Raw genomic sequence first — 25,072 nt, forward strand, 5'->3', positions numbered from 1 at the left:
CACTAATTAACACCAGTCCAATATGGTAAAATGCCCTGAAAACATCCCAAAATATTCTTGAAAACTCCATGTAAAATGTTAATGATGCAGACAACAAACTATTTCAAAGGAATCTGTCAAAACCAGACTAATACAGATCAATGTAACTGGACCACATGTAGAGCCCCATAATTCCTAACATATGTAAATGATAATTCATTCAACCTCAACTTTATTTTCAAGTTCTGTGTCCACAGCTGTAATTCAGACCTGTGAAAAAGCTGAAGGTCCATCAGAAGTCTGGTTCAGGCAAAATCCACTGTTCTAATTTCTGAAAGTGACTATATATTTTGACATATATATTTATTCATCCCCTTTTTGTCCAGTTCTATTTTACACATGTGTCTTCCTCCAAACAGAAACACCCTTTGGTTTACTCCCAGCATGCAGTACACAGTTCTTCCGGAGATATGATCACTGATACTTTCTGTTGTCCAATGGCGGCACCTTCTGAAGTATCTGAACTGCATCCATGGACAAGTAGAAAGACAATACAATCAGGAATGCCTTGTCACATGACCGTCAATGGGAACTCCATGAGCACCATTGTGGTTGGTTGACGAAGTTGCCAAGCATTCTCCACGTCAATGCCGATGGAGAGTGAGTCGACTGCTAACACACAACATACGTCTAGGTGTTTCGGATTCGCATAACACAGGTCCGTTAAAACTGTCCCTCCAACAAGTCGCCTAATATGGATGCTACGGAATCTTTTGTTGATCTGATAGTCAGTCGATACATCTGAAAAATACAGTTTAGTCCATCAATATTTCTAACAAACGTGCAAAATAATACAAGTACTGTTAACACTGCTAAAGAGTTGGGATTGACGCTACTGAACTACTGGGTAGAAGTAACTAGTTGACTTCAATCAGCCACAGCATTGGTTTACACTGTAAGCAATAGTCCAGTTATATACCAAACAACTACCTCGATGGTTTATTGGGTTCTAGTCAAACCAAACAGCTTCTTACATACCTCTACTTGTTTATTGGGTTCTAGTCAAACCAAACAGCCTCTTACATACCTCTACTTGTTTATTGGGTTCTAGTCAAACCAAACAGCTTCTTACATACCTCTACTTGTTTATTGGGTTCTAGTTGAACCAAACAGCCTCTTACATACCTCTACTTGTTTATTGGGTTCTAGTCAAACCAAACAGCCTGTTACATACCTCTACTTGTTTATTGGGTTCTAGTTGAACCAAACAGCCTCTTACATACCTCTACTTGTTTACTGGGTTCTAGTTTAACCAAACAGCCTGTTACATACCTCTACTTGTTTATTGGGTTCTAGTCGAACCAAACAGCCTGTTACATACCTCTCACTGTTTATTGGGTTCTAGTCAAACCAAACAGCCTGTTACATACCTCTACTTGTTTATTGGGTTCTAGTCGAACCAAACAGCCTGTCTGTGAGCTCCGTGTGTGCAAGATGCCAGCTGACACAAAGTTATCGGGATTCGGGTCGATTCCTTCTAAAATACTAACTCCAAAGCCTATGAGCTGCAACAACAAAACAAGGAAATTTAACAGAAGATCAAACAGTACAACTAAGGACATTGAGAAGTGATCAATCAGCTACACATGGACTACCGTCTGATGCTTATAGACAGTCTACATCAACACAATCTCCCAGTCTGTTATCAAGCCACACCAGCAGGGTATGACGACGTGCAATACGCCATGATCGCAGACTGTGCGCCAGACTCTGAGAGTGTGGGCTCAAATCCCAGATGGGAATAAACCCAGAAAGGTTCTAGAATCTGTAATACTGAGGAAATGTAATCCCAAACTCGGCTCCAGCTGATATGGGTTGACACACTGTTTCCAGTTGGACTAGTGGGGCTCAGAGTCGGGACAGTTGTTTACAGAGACTCTTACCTTTGCCTTTGTTTGTTCTGTATCTATTGGAAACTGGGCCTTAAATATCTTCTGACACTCCTGATCTGGTCTGAAAGCAGAAAGGGAACATCAACAATTACTTCGGCCTCAATACTCTGACCTCTCACATTCTCAACATTCACACACTGTCACACTGTACCCACTCACTCACACGACTGACTGACTGAGTTTGGTTTTATGCCGCTTTTAGCAATATTCCAGCAACATCATGGCAGGGGACACCAGAAATGGGCTTCACACATTGTACCCGTGTGGGGATCACTCACACGAACACACAGTCAATGCCCTCACACATTCAGCCATTCATGCACTCATTAATTCATGCACTCACACATTCAACATTCATGCACTCACACATTCACCATCCATGCACTCACACATTCACCATTCATGCACTCACACATTCACCATCCATGCCCCCTTACACATTCAACATTCATGCACTCACACATTCACCATTCATGCCCTCACACATTCACCATCCATGCCCTTACACATTCAACATTCATGCCCTCACACACATTCATGCACATCCCACATTCGCCATCCATGCCTCACACATTCACCATCCATGCACTCACACATTCACCATTCATGCACTCACACATTCACCATTCATGCACTCACACATTCACCATTCATGCACTCACACATTCAACATTCATGCCCTCACACATTCACCATTCATGCACTCACACATTCACCATTCATGCACTCACACATTATGCCATTCATGCACTCCACACATTTGCCATTCACACATTCATGCATCACATTCAACATTCATGCACACATTCACCATTCATGCACTCTCACATTCACCATCCATGCACTCACACATCATTCACCATCCATGCACTCGCACATTCAACATTCATGCACTCGCATATTCACCATCAATGCACTCACACAATCACCATTCATGCACTCTCACATTCACCATCCATGCCCTCCCACATTCACCATCCATGCACTCACACATTCACCATCCATGCACTCACACATTCATCCATGCACTCACATTCACTCATCCATGCACTCACCATCCAAGCACATTCACCATCCATGCACTCGCACATTCACCATCCATGCACTCGCACATTCACCATCCATGACAAAAACTGAAAGAAGATGTTGGAACAAAAGGAACAAAGGAACTGTTTCACAAAGCTACCGTAGCCTCCTATACTGTAACACAAACTTACGACTGTCGTACCTCCTATACTGTAACACAAACTTACGACAGTCGTAGTGCTACGATAGCTTTGTGAAACGGATCCCAGTCAGATAACTTAAAAAATACACCTGGCTAAGCAATTCCTTGAATTCAGACATGTATGACAATGAGTGGAAAATGAACATTGAAAGAAACAAAGTAACTTACTGGCTAAGTGCTTTCCACCTTGTAAAGAATGATTCCGAGTTCATTTCTGCAGGTTCTATGAATTTATTGAGGAACACAGGCAGCTTCAGGGTCATTTTCTGGGCAGCTCCGCTGTGTCTGAGGAGCAACAATGTCAGTCGGTCAGTCAGTGATCAGTGGTAGAATACAGGATAAAAACTGTGTGCAGGACCACTAAACATTTCAGAAATGTTGAAACTTAATATTCATCAGTTATTTCTGTCAAAGATACAAGTTGCTGAAATTAGTTAAAACATGTCTTGAGTTTGGATTAGTGAGATCTACTTACATATATTACAATTCTCGAGTTGGGATTTGTGAGATTTACTTACATATATGACATTTCTAGAGTTGGGTTTTGTGAGAAATCAGTGATGCACTCTATGTTGAACATTTGCTGCACCTGAGCACCACCATCTATCGTAGGTTCCACAACCTTCGGCGTCATCTGGAGGGGTGAGACCGTCAAGGAAACAATTGCATGTTCACTTGTCTGTCATCAGGTTTCATTCCTTTCTGTACACAAGTGTGTAACTCCAAACCATCCTTACAACATCATTCCTCAACTAAGTATGACATTCCTCATACCAAAGGTAAACATGCCGAAACTTATGATCTCTCTGGTACAACCCTTCTGTGGCAGGTCATAAAGTACAACCCCAGTGTCTCAGGTCATCAAGTACAACCCCAGTGTCTCAGGTCATCAAGTACAACCCCAGTGTCTCAGGTCAACAAGTACAACCCTTTTGTGGCAGGTCATCAAGTACAACCCCAGTGTCTCAGGTCATCAAGTACAACCCCAGTGTCTCAGGTCATCAAGTACAACCCCAGTATCTCAGGTCATCATCAATACAACCCTAGTGTGTCAGGTCATCAAGTACAACCCCAGTGTGTCAGGTCATCAAGTACAACCCTAGTGTGTCAAGTACAACCCTAGTGTGTCAGGTCATCAAGTACAACCCTAGTGTGACAGGTCATCAAGTACAACCCTAGTGTCTCAGGTCATCAAGTACAACCCTAGTGTGTCAGGTCATCAAGTACAACCCTAGTGTGTCAGGTCATCAAGTACAACCCTAGTGTGACAAGTACAACCCTAGTGTGTCAGGTCATCAAGTACAACCCTAGTGTGACAGGTCATCAAGTACAACCCTAGTGTGACAGGTCATCAAGTACAACCCTAGTGTGTCCAGGTCATCAAGTACAACCCTAGTGTGACAGGTCACCAAGTACAACCCTAGTGTGACAGGTCATCAAGGTCCTAGTCAGGTCATCAAGTACAACCCTAGTGTGTCAGGTCATCAAGTACAACCCTAGTGTGTCAGGTCATCAAGTACAACCCTAGTGTGTCAGGTCATCAAGTACAACCCTAGTGTGTCAGGTCATCAAGTACAACCCTAGTGTCTCAGGTCATCAAGTACAACCCTAGTGTGACAGGTCATCAAGTACAACCCTAGTGTCTCAGGTCATCAAGTACAACCCTAGTGTGTGCAGGTCACAAGTACAACCTAGTGTCTCAGGTCATCAAGTACAACCCTAGTGTGTCAGGTCATCAAGTACAACCCTAGTGTCTCAGGTCATCAAGTACAACCCTAGTGTGTCAGGTCATCAAGTACAACCCTAGTGTGTCAAGTCATCAAGTACAACCCTAGTGTGACAGGTCATCAAGTACAACCCTAGTGTGTCAGGTCATCAAGTACAACCCTAGTGTCAAGTCATCAAGTACAACCCTAGTGTGTCAGGTCATCAAGTACAACCCTAGTGTCAGGTCATCAAGTACAACCCCAGTATCTCAGGTCATCAAGTACAACCCTAGTGTGACAGGTCATCAAGTACAACCCTAGTGTGACAGGTCATCAAGTACAACCCTAGTGTGTCAGGTCATCAAGTACAACCCTAGTGTCAAGTCATCAAGTACAACCCTTGTGTGGCAGGTCATGAATGTTGCATAAACAGTTGGAGAAGGTCATGCTAATCACATGAAATGTCCATGACTTTCATTTACAAAGCCAGACAACTTTGAATACTATCACATGGAGGATGGACAAGGAACCGGTCAACCTACAGCTTAAGTCATGTGACTTGGACTATGCAGACACTTGTTTGTACAAGAGAATGTCTGTTCTATGCCTGTGCCTATTTCAGCAAGGAGATGCTCATCCTAAGAAGACACAAACAACCGTTGAGCTACTACGTTGTAAACGTTGAGCTACTACGTTGTAACCAGACAACTGTAAAGGATATCAGAGGAAAGTGGCCCTGTTGTGTTGAGGTCAGCCTTGAAGTTAGTAAACTGGAATGATGTTTTATTTCCATAGAAGACACCGATCCGGGCTAGGTTCTGTCTATACTCCGACTTGATGCCGATCTGTAGCAAGTCATTCTCGTACAACACCCCGTTGTGCTTCAAAATGAACCTGCAACAATGAGTACATGTGTAGGAGGCAGGGGTATATCTAAGATTCCAAACTAACAGCCCTTAATTGTCAACAAGTCTTATGTTGTTCAAAAGTGGGATTTTTTTTCTAATTCCTATTGTTTTAAAGGCCTTTTTTGACAAGGTCTTTCAACATTTCATGTCATTGCATTCCGTAACATAAAACTAAAGAAAGAAGCTTCTTCCACTCCACTGCCGGAACAAGGCATCACATTAGACATTTGTGAACATGAATGGGAAAGGTTTTATGTCCAAGTTGAGACCGTTGAGCAAGTGAGTAAAATTAATGAGCACGTTTCACCCAACAGTCAGTAATGTTCCAGCAGTGTCATAGATGGCATGAAACATTAGCTCTTGCCCAAGGTGGTGGTGGTGGTGGAATTGGGTTTAACGTCATGCTTGAGAATATTTCGCTCATATGACGACGTGCATGCGTGTGTATGTGTATGTGCGGCTGCTTGTACTAGCCCACACTGAAGCTGGTTTTATAGTGCTAGCCCACTGTGATACCATGCCGCAGTGAAGCATGAATATCCCACTCAGACACATTATACTGACTCCGAGCCGACCAGTCCTTGTAGAACCCATTAATGCCGAGCCCCAGGCAGGGACCAACAAGTACAATATTTTAACGTCTTTTGGTATGACGCAGTCGGGGATCTAACCCGCGACCCTCCGCACTCCGGGTGGACGCTCTAACCACTACACCACGGAGGCGGTCCTCTTGTCCAAGGAAACCAGTGGCTGGACACAACATTCGGCAGCCACACCTTGTGATCCAGTAACATCGAACTTTAAATTATAGCCACTTAATTACTGCCTTATTTCCTGAAACTCTTGTACATACTTTCTGAGTCCTTCATCTGCCCCTGCTGTGCCATTTGACTCCAGACCATTGGATGTGCCTGCTACTACTCCCCCACTTCCCAGCGTGTCGAACACATCCACCAGGTACCCTGCCGAGCCACCAGAGGGTGCCGCTGTTGATGTAGGCGCTGCTGAGTCCAGCTCAAGCAGTATCGCAGATCCGGTACTTGTCGGTGATGAAACCTGCACACACAGAGATGGGTGGTATGAGAGACGGGTGGTATGGAGAGATGGGTGGTATGAGAGATGGGTGGTATGAGAGATGGGTGGTATGAGAGATGGGTGGTAAGGGAGACGGGTGGTATGAGAGACGGGTGGGTGGTATGAGAGACGGGTGGGTGGTATGAGAGATGGGTGGGTGGTATGAGAGACGGGTGGGTGGTATGAGAGAGACGGTGGTATGAGAGCAGGTGGTATGAGAGATGGGTGGTATGAGAGATGGGTGGTAAGGAGAGGATGGTGGTATGAGAGAGGGTGGGTGGTATGAGACAGGTGGGTGGTATGGAGTGGGTGGTATGAGAGGTGGCAGGTGGTATGAGAGACGGTATGAGAGAGATGGGTGGTATGAGAGATGGGTGGTATGAGAGACAGGGTGGTAATGAGAGAGAGCGGTATGGGAGGGAGTGGTGGTATGAGAGATGGGTGGTATGAGAGATGGGTGGTATGAGAGACAGGTGGGTGGTATGAGGGGGGGGTGGTATGAGAGATGGGTGGTATGGTAGAGAGATGGGTGGTATCAGGAGAGATGGGTGGTATGAGAGTGGTATGGGTGAGGTATGAGAGATGGGTGGTATGAGAGATGGGTGGTACTTGAGGTGGGGGAGAGTGGTATGGATGAGATGGGTGGTATGAGAGAGATGGGTGGTATGAGAGATGGGTGGTATGAAGGTGGTATGAGAGATGGGTGGTATGAGAGATGGGTGGTAAGAGAGATGGGTGGTATGAGAGATGGGTGGTATGAAGGAGGTGGTATGAGAGATGGGTGGTATGAGAGATGGGTGGTATGAAGGAGGTGGTATGAGAGATGGGTGGTATGAGAGGTGGAGGTGAGGTGGATGGGTGTAGAGAGATGAGAGGTGGTGGTGAATGAGAGATGGGTGGTATGAGAGATGGGTGGTATGAGAGACAGGTGGTATGAGAGATGGGTGGTATGAGAGAGAGTGTGGATGGGTGGTATGAGAGAGGTGGTATGAAGGAGGTGGTATAGAGAGATGGAAGGAGGTGGTATGAGAGATGGGTGGTATGGAGGAGGTGGTATGAGAGATGGATGGTATGAGAGATGGGTGGTATGAAAAGGAGGTGGTATGAGAGATGGGTGGTGAGAGATGGTATGAGAGAGGTGGTATGAAGGTTGATGAGAGATGGTATGAGAGACAGGTGGTAGAGAGAGACGGGTGTGGTATGAGAGATGGGTGGTATGAAGGAGGTGGGGTATGAGAGATGGGAGGTATGAGAGATGGGTGGTATGAAGGGAGGTGGTATGAGAGATGGGTGGTATGAAGGTGAGGTGAGGTGAGAGATGGGTGGTATGAGAGCCGGGTGGTATGAGAGATGGGTGGTATGAGAGATGGGTGGTATGAGAGATTGGTGGTATGAGAGATGGGTGGTATGAGACAGGTGGTATGGGACAGGTGGTATGAGAGATTGGTGGTATGAGAGAGATGGTGGGGATGAGAGATGGTGGAGATGGATGGGTGGATGAGACAGGTGGTATGAGAGATGGGTACTTACACTGACAGGGAAGTGGTGGTATGAGAAGATGGGTGGTATGAGAGATGGGTACTTACACTGACGGGAGAGTGGTGGTAGGAGAGATGGGTGGTACACTGACGGGGAAGTGGTGGTATGAGAGATGGGTACTTACACTGACAGGGGAGAGTGGTGGTATGAGAGACAGGTGGTATGAGAGATGGGTACTTACACTGACTGGGGAGAGTGGTGGTATGAGAGATGGTTGGTATGTGAGATGGGTACTTACACTGACCGGGGAGAGTGGTGGTATGAGAGATGGGTGCTTACACTGACCGGGGAGAGTGGTGGTATGAGAGATGGGTACTTACACTGACGGGGGGAGGTTGGTTGGAGTCGGCGACGGCGTTGATGTTCATCTGGGCTGCAGGGAGTCGGTGTTGCTCCTTGGCCTCAGTCTGCTCGGGGACGCTCGACGGCTTCTTCTTCTTCAACTTGGCCAGGATGGAGGATTCCCGCTCTGGGAACGGTGGCATCTCCTCTAATACTGTAGCCTGGCAACACAACATTAGATGACAGGTGAACACACTGGTGATGCAACATCATGGTGGGTAATTCTTCATCTCATTCTAAACTCATCATACAACCGCAGCAGTTCTACCTGTGGTACACTGATCTCATGTAATTACCAGCAGTACTATCAGTGGTACACTGATCTCATGTAATTACCTACCATACTACCTGTGGTACACTGATCTCATGTAATTACCTACCATACTACCAGTGGTACACTGATCTCATGTAATTACCAGCAGTACTACCAGTGGTACACTGATCTCATGTAATTACCTACCATACTACCAGTGGTACACTGATCTCATGTAATTACCTACCATACTACCAGTGGTACACTGATCTCATGTAACTACCTACCATATTACCTGTGGTACACTGATCTCATATTACCTACCATGTGGTATCTGTATAATTACCTACCATATTACCAGTGGTACACTGATCTCATGTAATTACCTACCATACTACCTGTGGTACACTGATCTCATGTAATTACCTACCATACTACCTGTGGTACACTGATCTCATGTAATTGACTCCATGTGGTACTACCTGATCTCATGTAATTACCTACCATACTACCAGTGGTACACAGCCCAGAGGGATAACCATCACTGATCTCGTAATTAAGACCTACCATCGATTACCTGTGGTACACTGAGCCTCATGTAATTACCTACCATACTACCAGTGGTACAGTGGTACACTGATCTCATGTAATTACCTACCATACTACCTGTGGTACACTGATCTCATGTAATTACCTACCATACTACCAGTGGTACACTGATCTCATGTAATTACCTACCATATTACCTGTGGTACACTGATCTCATGTAATTACCTACCAGCTACCTGTGGTACACTGATCTCATGTAATTACCTACCATATTACCTGTGGTACACTGATCTCATGTAATTACCAGCAGTTCTACCAGTGGTACACTGATCTCATGTAATTACCAGCAGTTCTACCAGTGGTACACTGATCTCATGTAATTACCAGCAGTTCTACCAGTGGTACACTGATCTCATGTAATTACCAGCAGTTCTACCAGTGGTACACTGATCTCATGTAATTATCTACCATCACTACAAGTGGTACACTGATCTCATGTAATTACCAGCAGTACTACCAGTGGTACACTGATCTCATGTAATTACCAGCAGTACTATCAGTGGTACACTGATCTCATGTAATTACCAGCAGTTCTACCAGTGGTACACTGATCTCATGTAATTACCAGCAGTTCTACCAGTGGTACACTGATCTCATGTAATTACTGCAGCAGGACATCTTGAGTAACTGAACTCAGTTGGAGATACTCTACCAGTGGTACACTGATCTCATGTAATTACCAGCAGTGAAGGAACACACTACCAGTGGTACACTGATCTCATGTAATTACCAGCAGTACATGGTAACATGCAGCCACAGAGGCCCTGAACATGGATCCAGGTCTGGGGGACTACATTTTGGCATCTTAATTAAAGGGCTTATTATTGACTGACCCAGTACCAGGGAAAACGGGTAAGTGAGAAGCAAGCCTATTCCATCTGTATCACTGGCCTTATATCATCATGTCTGGGCAAGGCAATCCAGTGACTGAAAGCATGAGCAACCAACACCTGGTACACTGACACACAGGCCACACAGTGTCAGCCTTTACAACGAGCCAGTAGTATTAGATCCCTGTGGAATATCACTGGACTCAAGCTTTGTATCAGTGGCTGAAGTTAAAGACTGTCATACAACTAGACTTACCTTGACCTTGGATCGCCCGCAATGAGGTTACCGAACTCTCCCAGAATGTATCCCCCAACTTTCACCATGTTCTCGTGGCAGGCTGGTGCTTGCAGGGCCTGGCAATACAAGTCAACAGGGCATTACAAGTTATACTTCTTACCCTGTCACAGGCATCGGACTATTAGACCACCCTCTGTTCTAGATGGTTAAGTGAAACAGGCAGGTAAAATACAGGTAATACAGATCAGCTTCCAAAGCAGCAGTCGTCAGGCTAGAAGTGACATTTGTCACTAACTGTGACTGGCTGAACTGAAGAGATGAAAGACTGATAAAGATATCTCACAACTCGGAAGTAGTATTCGCTCCCAACTCATCAGTATTCACAGGCAGCTAAGGAAGTGAGTGAGTGAGTTTAGTTTTAAGCCACTTTTAGCAATATTTCAGCAATATCATGGCGGGGGACACCAGAAATGGGCTTCACACATTGTGCCCATGTGGAAATCGAACCTGGGTCTTCAGCCTGACGAGCGAATGTCTTAACTACTAGATTACCCCACCGCCCAGCTTAGGAAGAGTGGAGTTGGTGCTATCAGTCATCCTCCATTAAACAGTATAAAACATTCTATCATCACAAACACCCCAAGCCCAGTCACTGTAACTTGATTCTGAGCCAAATATGAAAACTTGAGTACAAAAACATTCTGTCCACTGAGCCAAGGGTGTTGGAGGTATGACGTCCAAACAAAGCTGTGGTGATGCATGGCTCCTGGGTATTTCTCAATAAACACAGTACCTGTATCAAAGAGGATGCCTTGGCAGTAGGTAAACATCAGGTTTTATTGGACATCCTCTGTGGCTACCAATGCCATGTTACTTTCTGACCTCCAGCTTTTGACACAGATAATGACATCACATCAACTACAGCAGGTCTCGTCATGAGTTGTCTTTCTTGACTCACCTCAAACACGGTCTTTGCCGCATAACCCTGTACATCGTCCCTGTTGATGACGATCTGTATGACCCTGTACCACACCTGAGGGAAGGAGAACATTAAAGATACAGAGTATTCCCTTATGTTCAGCCACAAAAATTTGAAAACAACACGATTTTATGGAAACTTGATCAGCCAATTAAATACATGTGGTTCTGAGTATGTATAAGTCAATAAGACAAAATGTTTGAAGTCAACAATGAAGTGGCAACTGTGACTATCCTGTCAATCTAACAATCTAACAATCCCCACTGAACTGAACCTGATGCTTTTAGTGCTTTAGATTTTTATCCTTTAAAAATACACATCTCAGTATAGTTTAATTTCTTTTATATAGAAGCACTTACCTCCTCACTAACGTAGTCTCCTGCGATCCTGATGAGGTTGAGGATGACGTCAACATACCAGGTGTAGTCCACTGCATACTTCTCAGCCAAGATGGCTACTTTCAGAACCTGGAGACAAAACACAATAGGCAGTGCTAATGGGGCATGTTCTCATTTGTTTGTATTTTACAGATCTAGTGATTGTTAATATTCCTTGGAAAAACGAGTAAATTTTATGCCATCGATGCCACCATTAAAGTTGTCATGGTAGCCAGTTTGCCTGAAGTTAGTTGGACAGTGGCCTCCTCTGACAGTCTTCGATTCTTACTACCCACTGTGCCATCACCTGCTACTACATAGCGTCACACTCAAGACAGTGGCCTCCTCTGACAGTCTTCGATTCTTACTACCCACTGTGCCATCACCTGCTACTACTACATAGCGTCACACTCAAGACAGTGGCCTCCTCTGACAGTCTTCGATTCTTACTACCCACTGTGCCATCACCTGCTACTACATAGCGTCACACCCAAGACCGGTACTGACCATTTCCTACTGACCATTTCCTCCCGGATGGAGTAGTCCGCTGTCTCCAGGTACTCCAACATCTCCCCCACAATCTCCTCCGCGTTGGTGCGGTCACACATGGCGTACAGCAGGTCCACAGCTCGTTGCCGTACACTCACGTCCCGCTCAGTCTGCATGGAACATGGATAAGACTTACATAGGAACAATACAGGGACATTACTTGTTCACTCCATCCTTATCTCGGATTTGTTCGTAAGTTTGTCTTAAGTTCAAATAAGTACTGTCCAAATAAAGGCAATACAATTTAAATCTTTGAAGGGCATTTAGAAGTGGAGTACATAGGAAAAGCAAGATTTTATGGATGTCAACTTCTTTATTGTGAATAACATGACGTTTCGGAGTGTATGCTTGCCTTATCACCTGATAAATGAGCAAGCACACACTCCGAAAAGTCATGTTATTCACAATAAAGAAGTTGACATCCATAAAATCTTGCTTTTCCAATACAATTTAATACGAAACCATGCTTATCTTTTCTATTACACATGCTGGACACTATTCCTTCACCAGGTCCCACATGTACAAGCTGCGTGTCATGTACACACTGATACAAAAGCCAGATACGTTGACTCTACTGGGATGTGTAGCAATAAATCCCCCGATACCCGTGACCTGCAGTAGACTGACCTTGAGGGCAGTGATGACTGTGTCCTGGTGCTTCTTGACCGCCTCATGAGAGAACTCGGACGTGGCCAGCAGACACATGCTCTCCAGCGCAAGGTACCTGCAAGTGGAACACCACGCTGCATGACATGAAGCATCAACACCTTGCAGGATCAACACCTTGCAACTTCAGCATCTCGCAGCATCAACACCCATTTCACATAGCATGAACACTTCTATTACGACACAGCATGATCAGGCCAACTGTATATCTCTACATGCCACTGGATCCCTACTAGCTGGTAACTGACAGCTGAAGAGAAGTATCTCCACCAATTTCAGGCAAAGTAAAACTTGTTGTCACGGAAACACAAATAATATTTTATTCAGATATCCTAAACTACCAAAAGGCACCAGTTCACCACCAGACCTATCTATGTGCAAAGTTTGGTGAAGAAATATTTAACGTTTTTTACGTTCAGAAAAGACGAATTTGCACAGACGGACAGACGCATTGCGGGGGATAAATATGTATGATGACCAGCTGACTGGTACACAAGGGGAGACAACTGCACCTGAGGTTTGTTTCCTTGTGTTGGAGGAACTGTCCCAGCTGGTTACATGCTCGAACAAGAAGATTGGGGTCACTGTCCATGTGGATGATCAGGTTGATGGCCTCAAACAGGACAGCGTTTTTGGCATTTGAGTGCTGGACCTTCTTGGACTTGGGAGGTTCCTGGGCCTTGTTGAGGATTGTCTCCAGACACTCTGTAAGTCTGGTCCTCACACTTGGGTCCTCTGTGGAAGAAATGGAAATATCAGATTTTGAGAATTTAATTGCCTGAACAAGTGTTGTCCATTTATGAATATGTGTTGTTTTTAGGCTGAACAATACAAATAATAGTGAAACTTGCTACACTTGTTTTACCCAAACTGTCTCAGTCCTGCATGTCACAACTGGAGGTGAATAGTTCTGGTATCATTATTTCTAAGTTTCTTGTTTGGAGAATTGTCTGCATCCTGACACAAGACAAAACATTGCAGCATGTCTCACCTGGAGGTGGGTAGTTCTGCAGGAGTCGCAGGAGTTTGACAGACAGCCATGGCGCCGGCACGAAGTAGTATGTGTAATCCTGGAGATCTGTGTAGGAGGACGTCACAATCTGAAACGACAAGTGTTCCTTTTCATGTCAATGTGTTCGTGCCCCATAGTAAATTCTTCACATCGTCCCTCACTTCTGAGCTTGGAACAGCCAGTCATGTGTGGCCTGTATGCATGGTAATTATCCTATGACCAAGAAGTCAAGCAGCACCGTTTATCACTTTTTCACTTATCCCTGTTGACCTGTACTGTACACCTGTTGACCTGTACCCTGCCTCTCCCTGCTGACCAGTACCCTGCCTCTCCCTGCTGACCAGTACCCTGCCTCTCCCTGCTGTACCCTGTACCCCTGATCCTGTACACCTGCTGACCTGTACTGTACACCTGCTGACCTGTACTGTACACCTGCTGACCTGTACCCTGCCTCTACACCTGCTGACCTGTACCCCTGCCCTCCCTGCCCTGTACCCTGCCTCTCCCTGCTGACCAGTACCCTGCCTCTCCCTGCTGACCTGTACCCTGCCTCTCCCTACTGACCTGTACTGTACACCTGCTGACCTGTACTGTACACCTGCTGACCTGTACTGTACACCTGCTGACCTGTACCCTGCCTCTCCCTACTGACCTGTACCTGTACACCTGCTGACCTGTACTGTACACCTGCTGACCTGTACTCTACACCTGCTGACCTGTACCCTACATCTCCCTGCTGACCTGCTACTACTGTACACCTGCTGACCTGTACCTGTACTGTACACCCTGCTGACCTGTACTGTACACCTGCTGACCTGTACCCTACATGTACCCCTGCTGACCTGTACCCTACATCTGGACTGTTGTGTACTGTACACTGCTGACCTGTACTGTACCTCTGACCTGACCTGTACTGTACACCTGCTGACCTGTACCCTACATCTCCCCTGTTGACCTGCTGACTGTACACCTGCTGACCTGTACCCTGCCTCTGACCTGCTGACCTGCCTGCTGACCTGTACCCCTCCTGTGTACACCCTGCTGACCTGTACTGCCTACCCTGCTGACCTGTACTGTACACCTGCTGACCTGTACTGTACATCTCCCCTGTACTGTGACCTGTACCTGTACACCTGACCTGTACCCTGCTGACCTGTACACACCTGCTGACCTGTACCCTGACCTCTACCCCTCCCTGACCTGTACTGTACACCTGCTGACCTGTACCCTGCTGACCTGTACTACACCTGCTGTACTGTACACCTGCTGACCTGTACTGTACACCTGCTGACCTGTACTGTACACCTGCTGACCTGTACCCTGCCTCTCCCTGCTGACCTGTACCCTGCCTCTCCCTGCTGACCTGCTACTGTACACCTGCTGACCTGTACCCTGCCTCTCCCTGCTGACCTGTACCCCGCCTCTCCCTGCTACTGACACTTACCCTGCTGAGTCTGGACACAGCCAATGAGACACATCCTTTGTATTCTTCTGGGTTCTTCTTGACCAGAGCCTCGATCAGACTGGCTGCTGACGTGACTACTCCCTGAAACAAATGGCAGTGAAACAGAGGTTGAAACTTAATAATGGAAGAGAATGGCTTAAGGTTGTTGGTCAAAAACATAATCAAACATTAATACAAGCCCAGTCATGGACCCTGATTTTCACCTGGTTATATAGACAGTTATACACCAGGTTCTGTGGCTTACATACATACAATGATGACGCGAGGTCCACTCCCAGAAAAGTTTTAGCGAACAACCCAGGGTCATGGACTCTGTGTAGGATACACCGACCCCACTGTGTGTAGTGTCTGCGTGTCTCTTACCATGTGTTGATCGTTGAGCAGATGGACGATCCGGGACGTCCACTCCCCCATGGGAATCAGATCGTGAGAGGACCGAAGTAGCTTCAGGAGGGTGAGCGCTGCGCTCTGCTTCACGGAGTCGATCGTGTCACTGGAAGTGGAGTTATTCATGCAGTGAGAACCTGGACTACTAGAAATGGGAATCTTCATGCACTGTTCAGTTTCCAGAAGAAACAAACATTCCAGCTTAAACAGCCTATCAGCATTGATAATTATCCAGGGCCCTTATTCTCGAAACGTTCGTAGCCCTAAGAATTCTTAACTTTGATCGTAGCCAATGTGTTAAGAATGAACTTAAGATGTTCATAGGGCTACGAACGTTTCGAGAATAGCTGGCCTGGACTGTTGCTAAGTAAGTGACTCCATTCTGATGTAAATTCCACAGAATTTAGCAAATTGTCGTTCAAATAATACCAACATATAAGATTAAGTATGGAATGCATCTAGCACATCAATCTTAATATACTGGAGACACACTGGTCAGTGGATCGTATCACTGGATCAAACTTGCATGAACATGTGTTTTTGTTCGCTTCTGTAATATATTTCCAGCATGACAGATCAATGTTGAGGGATTTAGAGAGGGCAAACACTTCACATCATCTCTTGAACACTGGTTTCTACTCCAGCTGAATCCAATCATAACATGAATAAACCTCCTCCCTAGAGATACCACTGGGATCTCCATAATGTGATAAAGGGAGACAAACTGCAGCACTACTTTCACCCATATAAAGGGGCACAAAATATCCACTTCAGTGCACGGTATATGACACACATGAAAGCTGCAGTGGTGGAGGTCTTCGGTGAAACACCATTCAAAGGTAGAGATAAGACATATCAAGAATGTTTACTCGGGAAAATAAGGGATGATTCACACTGTAGTTGAAATTCTGGCAATCACGTGGGATACAAATCCTCTCAGATAACGGCAGCACTTTGGATCATGGGCAACAGGTGCCCTCAACACCTGCACTTAAGCCTAAATTACATTGGTTACAACTTTCATTTTGTGTCTTACCCTGAGACCAGCAGCCTAGGAATGTCTGAGCTGAGAGTGTCTGCCATCTCGCGGCTGCCGATGTTGGCAACACACTGCAGTGCCAGGTTGACGTGGATGGGGTTGCGACTGCCGAGGTCATTCTTGATTGACTGTATGACCAGCTTCATGAGATCACTGCTTGCACTGATGAGCACAGAGATGAACAGGTAGCCCTGCAGACAGTCAGTGAGTGAGTGAAAGAGTGAGAGAGTGAGTGAGAGATTTCATAGCAACATAAGCAATACTCAAGTCATATCAGGGCAAACCTTAATTAGATTTGTCATCCTTGTGGGGAATTGTGCTCAGCAAGACCAGAAACTGATATCACCCTGTTAACCCAAGGTTTAGTATGACATCCTTCTCAAATACTGAACAATCATCATCATATATTTGTAAGAAAGCTACCTCTACGGCATTATAACATATATAATGTATTTGTTAATGCAGTGTCACTAAAACTGAAGTCCTATATTGGCTGCCAAATATACATAATTAGTTGTAGCCACAACAGTGGTATTAGTTACAGGTACTTCTTTCCACAATTTCCAGGAACACCTCAGTCATCTCCTGTGTGGGCAAGGGATATAGTAGTCACACTGTCACTAGTCCATTCAGTTGACAGTTCAGTCTTCAATATATATTTGACCATTCTTTGAGTGCTCCTAAATCTTTAGAACATCCTAAAAAAATAACAGAATCTGAAAGCCTGCCTTAAAAACTAGTACACAAAGCTTTATCCAAACTTCTATCAGCAGATATATTGCACTCTATTCTGTACCTATAGTTTCCATTGACGATCAACACAGCTATAGGGAAATACAACGCTGCTGGCAGACTTTCAACATGAGCAGTTCAAAGATTTCTTTGTTCATGAATAAACATGGAGCAAAGGCAATCACCATACAGTTAAGTAACACATCACATTCCTCGGGGAGATTGATCTTGTAACAAGATTGTTGATGTTTTATATTGTGTATTCTGACACTCACAATCTGTTTTTCTGTATACTTGTTGGAGCTGAGCAGATTGACGGCCTCCATGTGACCGAAATCAATGTCATGTCCCAGCAGAAAGATGAACAGCAGCTTGCAGACATATTTCTTCTTCTGGTAGCCATCGAGGGTCTTGTCTCCTGCAACAGACAGCATTCCATTATGTCAGGCACCACCTTCAAGCATGAGTAACTTCTGTACTGAATTAAGTACATACTAATGTCATATAGTTGGAATATTTTGAGTGTGGCATGAAACAAGAATTAGAAACGAAGGTTGTGGGGTGAACTGGCCTCAAGTAACCTTCAGCAATATTTAAAAAACATCAGGGTGGGGAGGAACCAGAAAATGTCCACTTGTACTTGTCCTGTATGAGGATTTGAACCTTGGCTCGACAGTTGACAAGCTAACACCTTAACCACTAAGCTATGCCAACTCCTCCAATCTATTGGGGTTCTGGATTTTTTTGTTGTTGCATTTGAAACTAACCTCATAAATGTGATCTGTAAGATGTGTTGAATGACAAGGACTGCCATCATTATTTATGTTAACAACAGTTATCTAAGCCCTTTCCTGTATACAGTGATACACAGAGTATGGGTTATTATTACCCTTGAGATAAATTTGTCGAACTCTGATTGGTCAATAGCCAAAGCATACGAAACCATGTAGGCGGATTTGCCAAGTTGTATGAACTGTACACCTCGTCAAATCTGTCACGTGACACTCTGAACAGGTTGTACAAATGACCTTGACCTTAGATGGAATGTGGCTGCCAAATGGCTGATCGCTTCATAAACAGAATAATAAATTGTTGCCATAACTTCTTATTTGTTTGTGTCAATAAAAAAAAAAAAAAATAAAATGTTTCTGTATTTCATTTGTCGTTTAATAAAACCTCAACTTCGATCATTTTTATCATAAACTAAGCCGTCCCAAGTTATCTCCCTTTATGACCGATCAGGATAAATCATGGCGAAACATTTTGCGTCTCATTCTGCCGAAGATTGAATGCTGGTTTTTTAAAGATAAGTTAAATATAGAGATCTTAAAGGTAATAAATTCGTCACACAGTGTTTTGAAAGGGTGTACGGGTCTGTAAGCCCCTTGTAAATTCCGTATTTCCTTCAGCTGCGCCTCAGGAAATATGGAATTTACAAGGGTCTTACAGTCCCGTACACCAATTCAAAACACTGTGAAACTAATATTGCAACATTTGTACTGCAATGGCTGTTGTGGGCTTAAATGTGAATTTGGCTTAAAACCTTTGAGTGTTATTTCAGTTATGTCATGGCACAGCTATATATGGGAGGAAGCTGGAGGTTTTGACATTCATAGCACTTTACTGAAACCCCCAGGTACACGTATGGAGCTGATAGACCTATAAATATACACATAATGGAGTCGAATGTTTCTGGCACACAGCAGTGTCCCATGCCATGTTTCAGTGTTAGAGGTCAGGTGAAATTGGGTTTAACGTCGTGCTTGAGAATATTTAGCTCATATGACGACGTGCATGCGTGTGTATGTGTATGTGCGGCTGCTTGTACTAGCCCAGACTGAAGCTGGTTTTATAGTGCTAGCCCACTGAGATACCATGCCGCAGTGAAGCATGAATACCCCACTCAGACACATTATACTGACTCCGAGCCGACCAGTCCTTGTTGTACCCATTAATGCCGAGCGCCAGACAGGGACCAACAAGTACCATATTTAAACGTCTTTTGGTATGACGCGTTCGGGGATCGAACCAGCGACCTTCCGCTCTCCGGGCGGACGCTCTAATCACTACACCACGGAGGCGGTCTTCAGTGTTAGAATTACTGTCGACTGGAAGAATCATAATAACTATTGACATAATAAATGTTCCATTGATATCTTAAATAAACTATTGTGATCAAAGCTAGTTACATGTTTATGTTTATTCCACTCCACAATGTGCAGAATGGTGGTCTGGTTTGTGACCTAAGCATAAATGTGTCACCAACTAACAGTGACGTGATATATGTTCATTTCTTGCATTTTAACATTAACTAAGCGCTATTTAGTTAACAACTATCAATGACTATGAACTATGGTAATAGCCAGCCCCACTAGACACAGCTGTGTTTGTGTTGATGAATGGTTGGTGCCATACAGTACTGACATGGCGATATCTCGCTATGACCAGCTTCAGAATGTTATACACAAACTGCTCTGAATGATGGCAAGCCTTATTAAGGCTCCTTGCCTCTAAGCAGGAGACCTACTGTAATCGCTCGGATTATTATTATTATTATTATTATTATTTAGCCTATTTTTGACCAAACATACCTGCTAAACCAATGCTACGAATCACCTACAAAAAATCACACAGATGCCCACAGAGGTGAAGATATTCCCTTTAAAATCTCTAGGATCTAGGCCCAATAGCAAAGGGGAGATAATTCAAAATTAATTCCAAAAGTTCAAAGTTTGACAGCAAATATCTCAAGAACTAATTGTTCCAATACTTCCAAATCTCTTGTACAGATGCACAATCGCATTCCCAACAATTTTGCCTGAACGGGTCAAGTCGCTAAAATGTACCGTTTGGCAGTTACTTTTGTTTTCAGTTTTTGGCCATGTTTTTCAGCAGTGTTCTGAGTAGTTTGCTCCCAAAATGTGCTGAGCTCGAACCATCAGCTCTAGACATTCCAAACCTTCCATAACCGATGTCCAGTGTAACCATTGTGCAAATTCTGCACAAAAAGTGCCAGTATGATAGACGAAGTCTTGGTTCCAGAACACTAATTGTTTTGACCGTAGACCCAAAAACACTGAGATACAACCTTTTAAAGAGGGAACTATTTCTTCTCCAGAACTTCTTAAAAGGTACACGACCCCCGCTGTATTTGGAAGATCAGCTCGCCTGTGAAAAACGTGTTCTGGTTCCGTTTGGGACGATTTCTAGTCCTCAAATACAATTCAAACACCCATAACTCTGAGCCAACTGTCCGATTTTGACCGAAATGTACCTGTACAAATGGGCTATTAGTGTCAATTATAACTACCGATTGCAGTAATGTATCTCCAAAGACAACAGAGGGACAAGTGAAATTATATTTTCCACACTTTAGTTGCTATCTTCATTGGTTCTCTAGAGAATTCATGATACCCAAGTGACATTTTTTAATCCAAGAAAAAAAGGTTTTGTGATGAATTTATCGAAACTTAAAGACCTTCTAGTACTTCCAGTAGAAGAGCATTCGACTAGCAGAGATATGATTCATATTAACTAAAACTATTACTACTTTCATCAGATATGTGACAGACACAATAGGCTAGATAGAACTAAAGCCAAGGAGCCTCATCGTTGCTTGCAACTATATTTTTCTACTTTGTTTACTGCAGATCTATTGCATACCATCAGTTTACACTTCTATTGCATACAATCAGTTTACACTTCACCCCAATGTAAAGAAACTTCCATACCACCTCTCAAGAGAGTCAATGTGATACAACATATCAACTTTCTGATGTAAATAAGCAATGTTATAGGCTGGGGACACATTTCCCTGGGGAGATCAGTGGATTATCAGTGCAAGTCCAGGGTAAATGGCTGATTGGAGTCTGGCACTGTGAAGTACATCCCTGGAGTTGCTGGACATCAAAAGCCTCATCACCACTATCAACAGTGGTTCCCGTGGTAATCAATAACTGAACACAACTTCCTGGTCTGGAGAGCCATCAGCTGGGGCTTCACTGACTTACACATTAGCAGGTGGGGCAAGGTGGTGCAAGGTGGTGCATGGTGGTGCAAGGTGGTGCAAGGTGGTGCAAGGTGGGACAAGGTGGTGCATGGTGGTGCAAGGTGGGACAAGGTGGTGCATGGTGGTACATGGGGGCACAAGGTAGACTTGGGTGGTACAAGGTTGAGAAAGGTGGAGACATGCTTTGGCAACAACTTGGGGAAAGCTGTATCTGGAGTTCAAGCAGAGGTTACAGGATCCTGCAGGTGGAGAGAAAGCACAAGTTGGGACTCAACTGGTGAGTTGGTGAGTGAATGTATGCAATGAGTGAATTAATAAGTGAATGCATGCATCAGTGAGTTGGTGAGTGGAGGCATGAATGGTTGAGTTAATGAGTGATGGTTGAGTTGGTGAGTGGAGGCATGAATGGTTGAGTTGGTGAGTATAGGCATGAATGGTTGAGTTGGCGAGTCAATGACAAAAAAGGTGAGAAAAAGGATGCGTTAGATGGTTAAATGAGGATCTCTGATTCCATACTTCACAACCAGCCAGCAATGAGTGTTTTGAACATAAAGTTATTCATGCTTCAGAATATAATTTGTCCTTGCATGAGGTACAGTACAACAAACAATGCATCTCTGAAAATGAATTCAAGGAAACGTAATGGCTTCACCTTGACCGTTATACAACCATGAATCATTAATGATTTCCACTAAGAACCTTGCATGCAATCATTAACTTTTCCATATTAACAATGGAAGTAGCAGCCAGGTCTGTAGGTTGTCTCTTAGCTGGAGGAAAACTACTCCCAAACAAAAGACCTGGCCGCAATGTTCAGCATCAAACTGAAACCTAATTGATTTATAACAGGGGTTTTACTTAACACCATGTTGGCTGTTTGCGTATTATACACAACAGGCTGGCTTTGTGTAAAGTTGTACGGTGCTGTACGGGCTATAAAGTTATAACTCGTGAAGCATGTTAGGATTGTATTCATGGTGAAAACTTACATCTTCCATTATAAAATAAACATTAAATGCTGACAAGCAATGATAATAGCTCAACTCTCACTGAATCTTATTATAAACTTACAGAAGAAAACAAACAATGCCTCTTTACAGATTTCATGCTACTGTGAAATTCAGGTCAGTTGTTGAACATTTCCCTCATGTTCAGCGAAAACACAATGGTCATCTAGTATACACTTTGGTGTACTTGGTACAAGTTTAATCTACATTTTAGATCAATTTGTAAAGAAAATACCTGACATGACTATAACATGTAGCTTTGTTAACAGTCAACTGTTGTTAATTGTTTGAGTAGTAGTACAATGGGTGTTCTGCATCACATGCGGCTTAGAGGCTTATATATGGGACTTAACCCTTGCGCTACACCCTCACCGATTTTAAGGGGGGCTGGGGGGCTTAAGTCCCATAAATAAGCCTCTAAGCCGCATGTGATGCAGAACACCCATTGTACTACAACTGCTTGATACTGAAAGTGTCAAGAGTGAGTTGGATTTATTGTCCAACAGCAAGTGAGTTATATACATGTAATAGCTTGTCGGCTCAATGGCAGGAGAGTGTGAAGTGATCTACCACTCTGGTGGAACCTAGATGCAGGGGTGCTGATAAACTTTGAAACATGACTTGGGCCATCCGGGACTCAAACACGACCAAAGGTTTCTGGACAATGTGCACAGCTCAGAAAGTGTTAAGAACCTCACTGGCAGGTAGTCAGTTCATTATCTCAAGGACATTATCGCCAGACTACACATATGTTAGTTATCATGTCTCTACCCGGGTGTTATCTATGTTATCAGTTTGATATAACAGCTGTATCAAATAGTAATCATATGTACAACCCACAGCATAGGCGGTATATATAGACCTGATAGAGAGCAAGATGAGACGCAATCACACACTGGTTTATTCATATTTTTAATCCATTTAAAAGTTTCTTGCTTCACACTCAATTTATTCTTCTTGGAAATTGCTCAATCTTTGAAATATTTCAGTCCTCATTGAACATTTTCTGATTTAGACCAATGTGTTCTTGTTTCAGTGACTAGTTGCAGAACGTGATGATAGTGGATCTGGTTGTCCTGCTGTCAGATAAGGAACACAACTGGAACTGTTAGACTAAGGCTTAGTCTCTGAATATATATAATTTTGACTGTAACAAATATTCCCATTTAAATTGAAAAGGAGCCCCAGGGAGACGAGAGATTCAGACAAGACAACTGTCTATACCAAATGAAGGAGGACATGCAACATGACAACTATCATCAGGGTTTCACCCGACATACAAGTGTTTGTCCAGTATGCACAAAGGAAGAGAATGGATGCAGAAAAACAAAAATCCTGCGTCCCACATTGTGCCTTAAACAGCAGTCATTTCATCCATCCATCAATCATAGATCAATGACGGATCCCACACTGTGAAGTAATCATGGTAACCTACAGTACTCTAAACCGCAGGGCCCTGGGACAGTAGGGTAGCCTAGTGGTTAAAGCTTTGGCTCGTCATGCCGAAGACCCCGGGTTCGAATCCCCACATGGGTACAATGTGTGAAGCCCATTTCTGGTGTCCCCTGCCATGATGTAGCTGGAATATTGCTAAAAGCGGCGTAAAACCATACTCAGTCAGTCAGTCAGTCAGTCAGTCAGTCTGCAGGGCCCTCAAACTGCCTGCAAAAACTATACATGATCCCTGGACCAATACCGTTGTAAGTCAGTATGAAACAGTGGTTGTCGGTGGCAAAACCTCAACCTTGAACAAACACATTTCTACTTGACGAAGGCTTTGGCCAAACAGCTAATTATCAGAATTCAACTAAACTGATGATAATTGATAGCAATAACTATCTAGGAAAGAAAATTTCAGGTCTAGCTCCATGTAATTAAAAAAGGGTCATTAACTGCTGTGAGTTGATGGCTGACCTGACTCAGTACGACAAGCTGACCTGACTCAGTATGACAAGCTGACCTGACTCAGTACGACAAGCTGACCTGACTCAGTATGACAAGCTGACCTGACTCAGTACGACAAGCTGACCTGACTCAGTACGACAAGCTGACCTGACTCAGTATGACAAGCTGACCTGACTCAGTACAACAAGCTGACCTGACTCAGTACAACAAGCTGACCTGACTCAGTATGACAAGCAACTGAGCTACAGTCTGCAAAGAGCAGAAAGTAAGTTCGGGGCCCTACCTAT

The 25,072-nt window shown here is 44.1% G+C and overlaps 1 protein-coding gene across 1 annotated transcript in view; it reads right to left on the reverse strand.

The window, feature by feature from the left end:
* Positions 1–321: 321 nt before the first annotated feature.
* LOC124254103 (AP-2 complex subunit alpha-2-like) overlaps positions 322–25,072 on the reverse strand; it is a 56,332-nt gene continuing 31,581 nt past the window's right edge. The window contains exons 4-23 of the mRNA XM_046687976.1: positions 18,140–18,282; positions 17,130–17,323; positions 16,070–16,199; positions 15,686–15,787; positions 14,221–14,329; positions 13,742–13,964; positions 13,191–13,287; positions 12,536–12,673; positions 11,997–12,104; positions 11,617–11,691; positions 10,677–10,774; positions 10,202–10,252; positions 8,707–8,890; positions 6,627–6,829; positions 5,587–5,759; positions 3,678–3,801; positions 3,328–3,444; positions 1,923–1,992; positions 1,410–1,544; positions 322–780 (exon numbers count right to left, since the gene is read on the reverse strand). Of these exons, the coding sequence (XP_046543932.1) occupies positions 703–780; positions 1,410–1,544; positions 1,923–1,992; positions 3,328–3,444; positions 3,678–3,801; positions 5,587–5,759; positions 6,627–6,829; positions 8,707–8,890; positions 10,202–10,252; positions 10,677–10,774; positions 11,617–11,691; positions 11,997–12,104; positions 12,536–12,673; positions 13,191–13,287; positions 13,742–13,964; positions 14,221–14,329; positions 15,686–15,787; positions 16,070–16,199; positions 17,130–17,323; positions 18,140–18,282 (2,552 nt within the window). The 3' untranslated portion in view covers positions 322–702. The remainder of the gene's footprint in view (positions 781–1,409; positions 1,545–1,922; positions 1,993–3,327; positions 3,445–3,677; positions 3,802–5,586; positions 5,760–6,626; positions 6,830–8,706; positions 8,891–10,201; positions 10,253–10,676; positions 10,775–11,616; positions 11,692–11,996; positions 12,105–12,535; positions 12,674–13,190; positions 13,288–13,741; positions 13,965–14,220; positions 14,330–15,685; positions 15,788–16,069; positions 16,200–17,129; positions 17,324–18,139; positions 18,283–25,072) is intronic.

Source organism: Haliotis rubra, unplaced genomic scaffold (assembly GCF_003918875.1).
Source record: "Haliotis rubra isolate DU_JTF1 unplaced genomic scaffold, ASM391887v1 Scf563, whole genome shotgun sequence".
NCBI lineage: Eukaryota > Metazoa > Mollusca > Gastropoda > Lepetellida > Haliotidae > Haliotis > Haliotis rubra.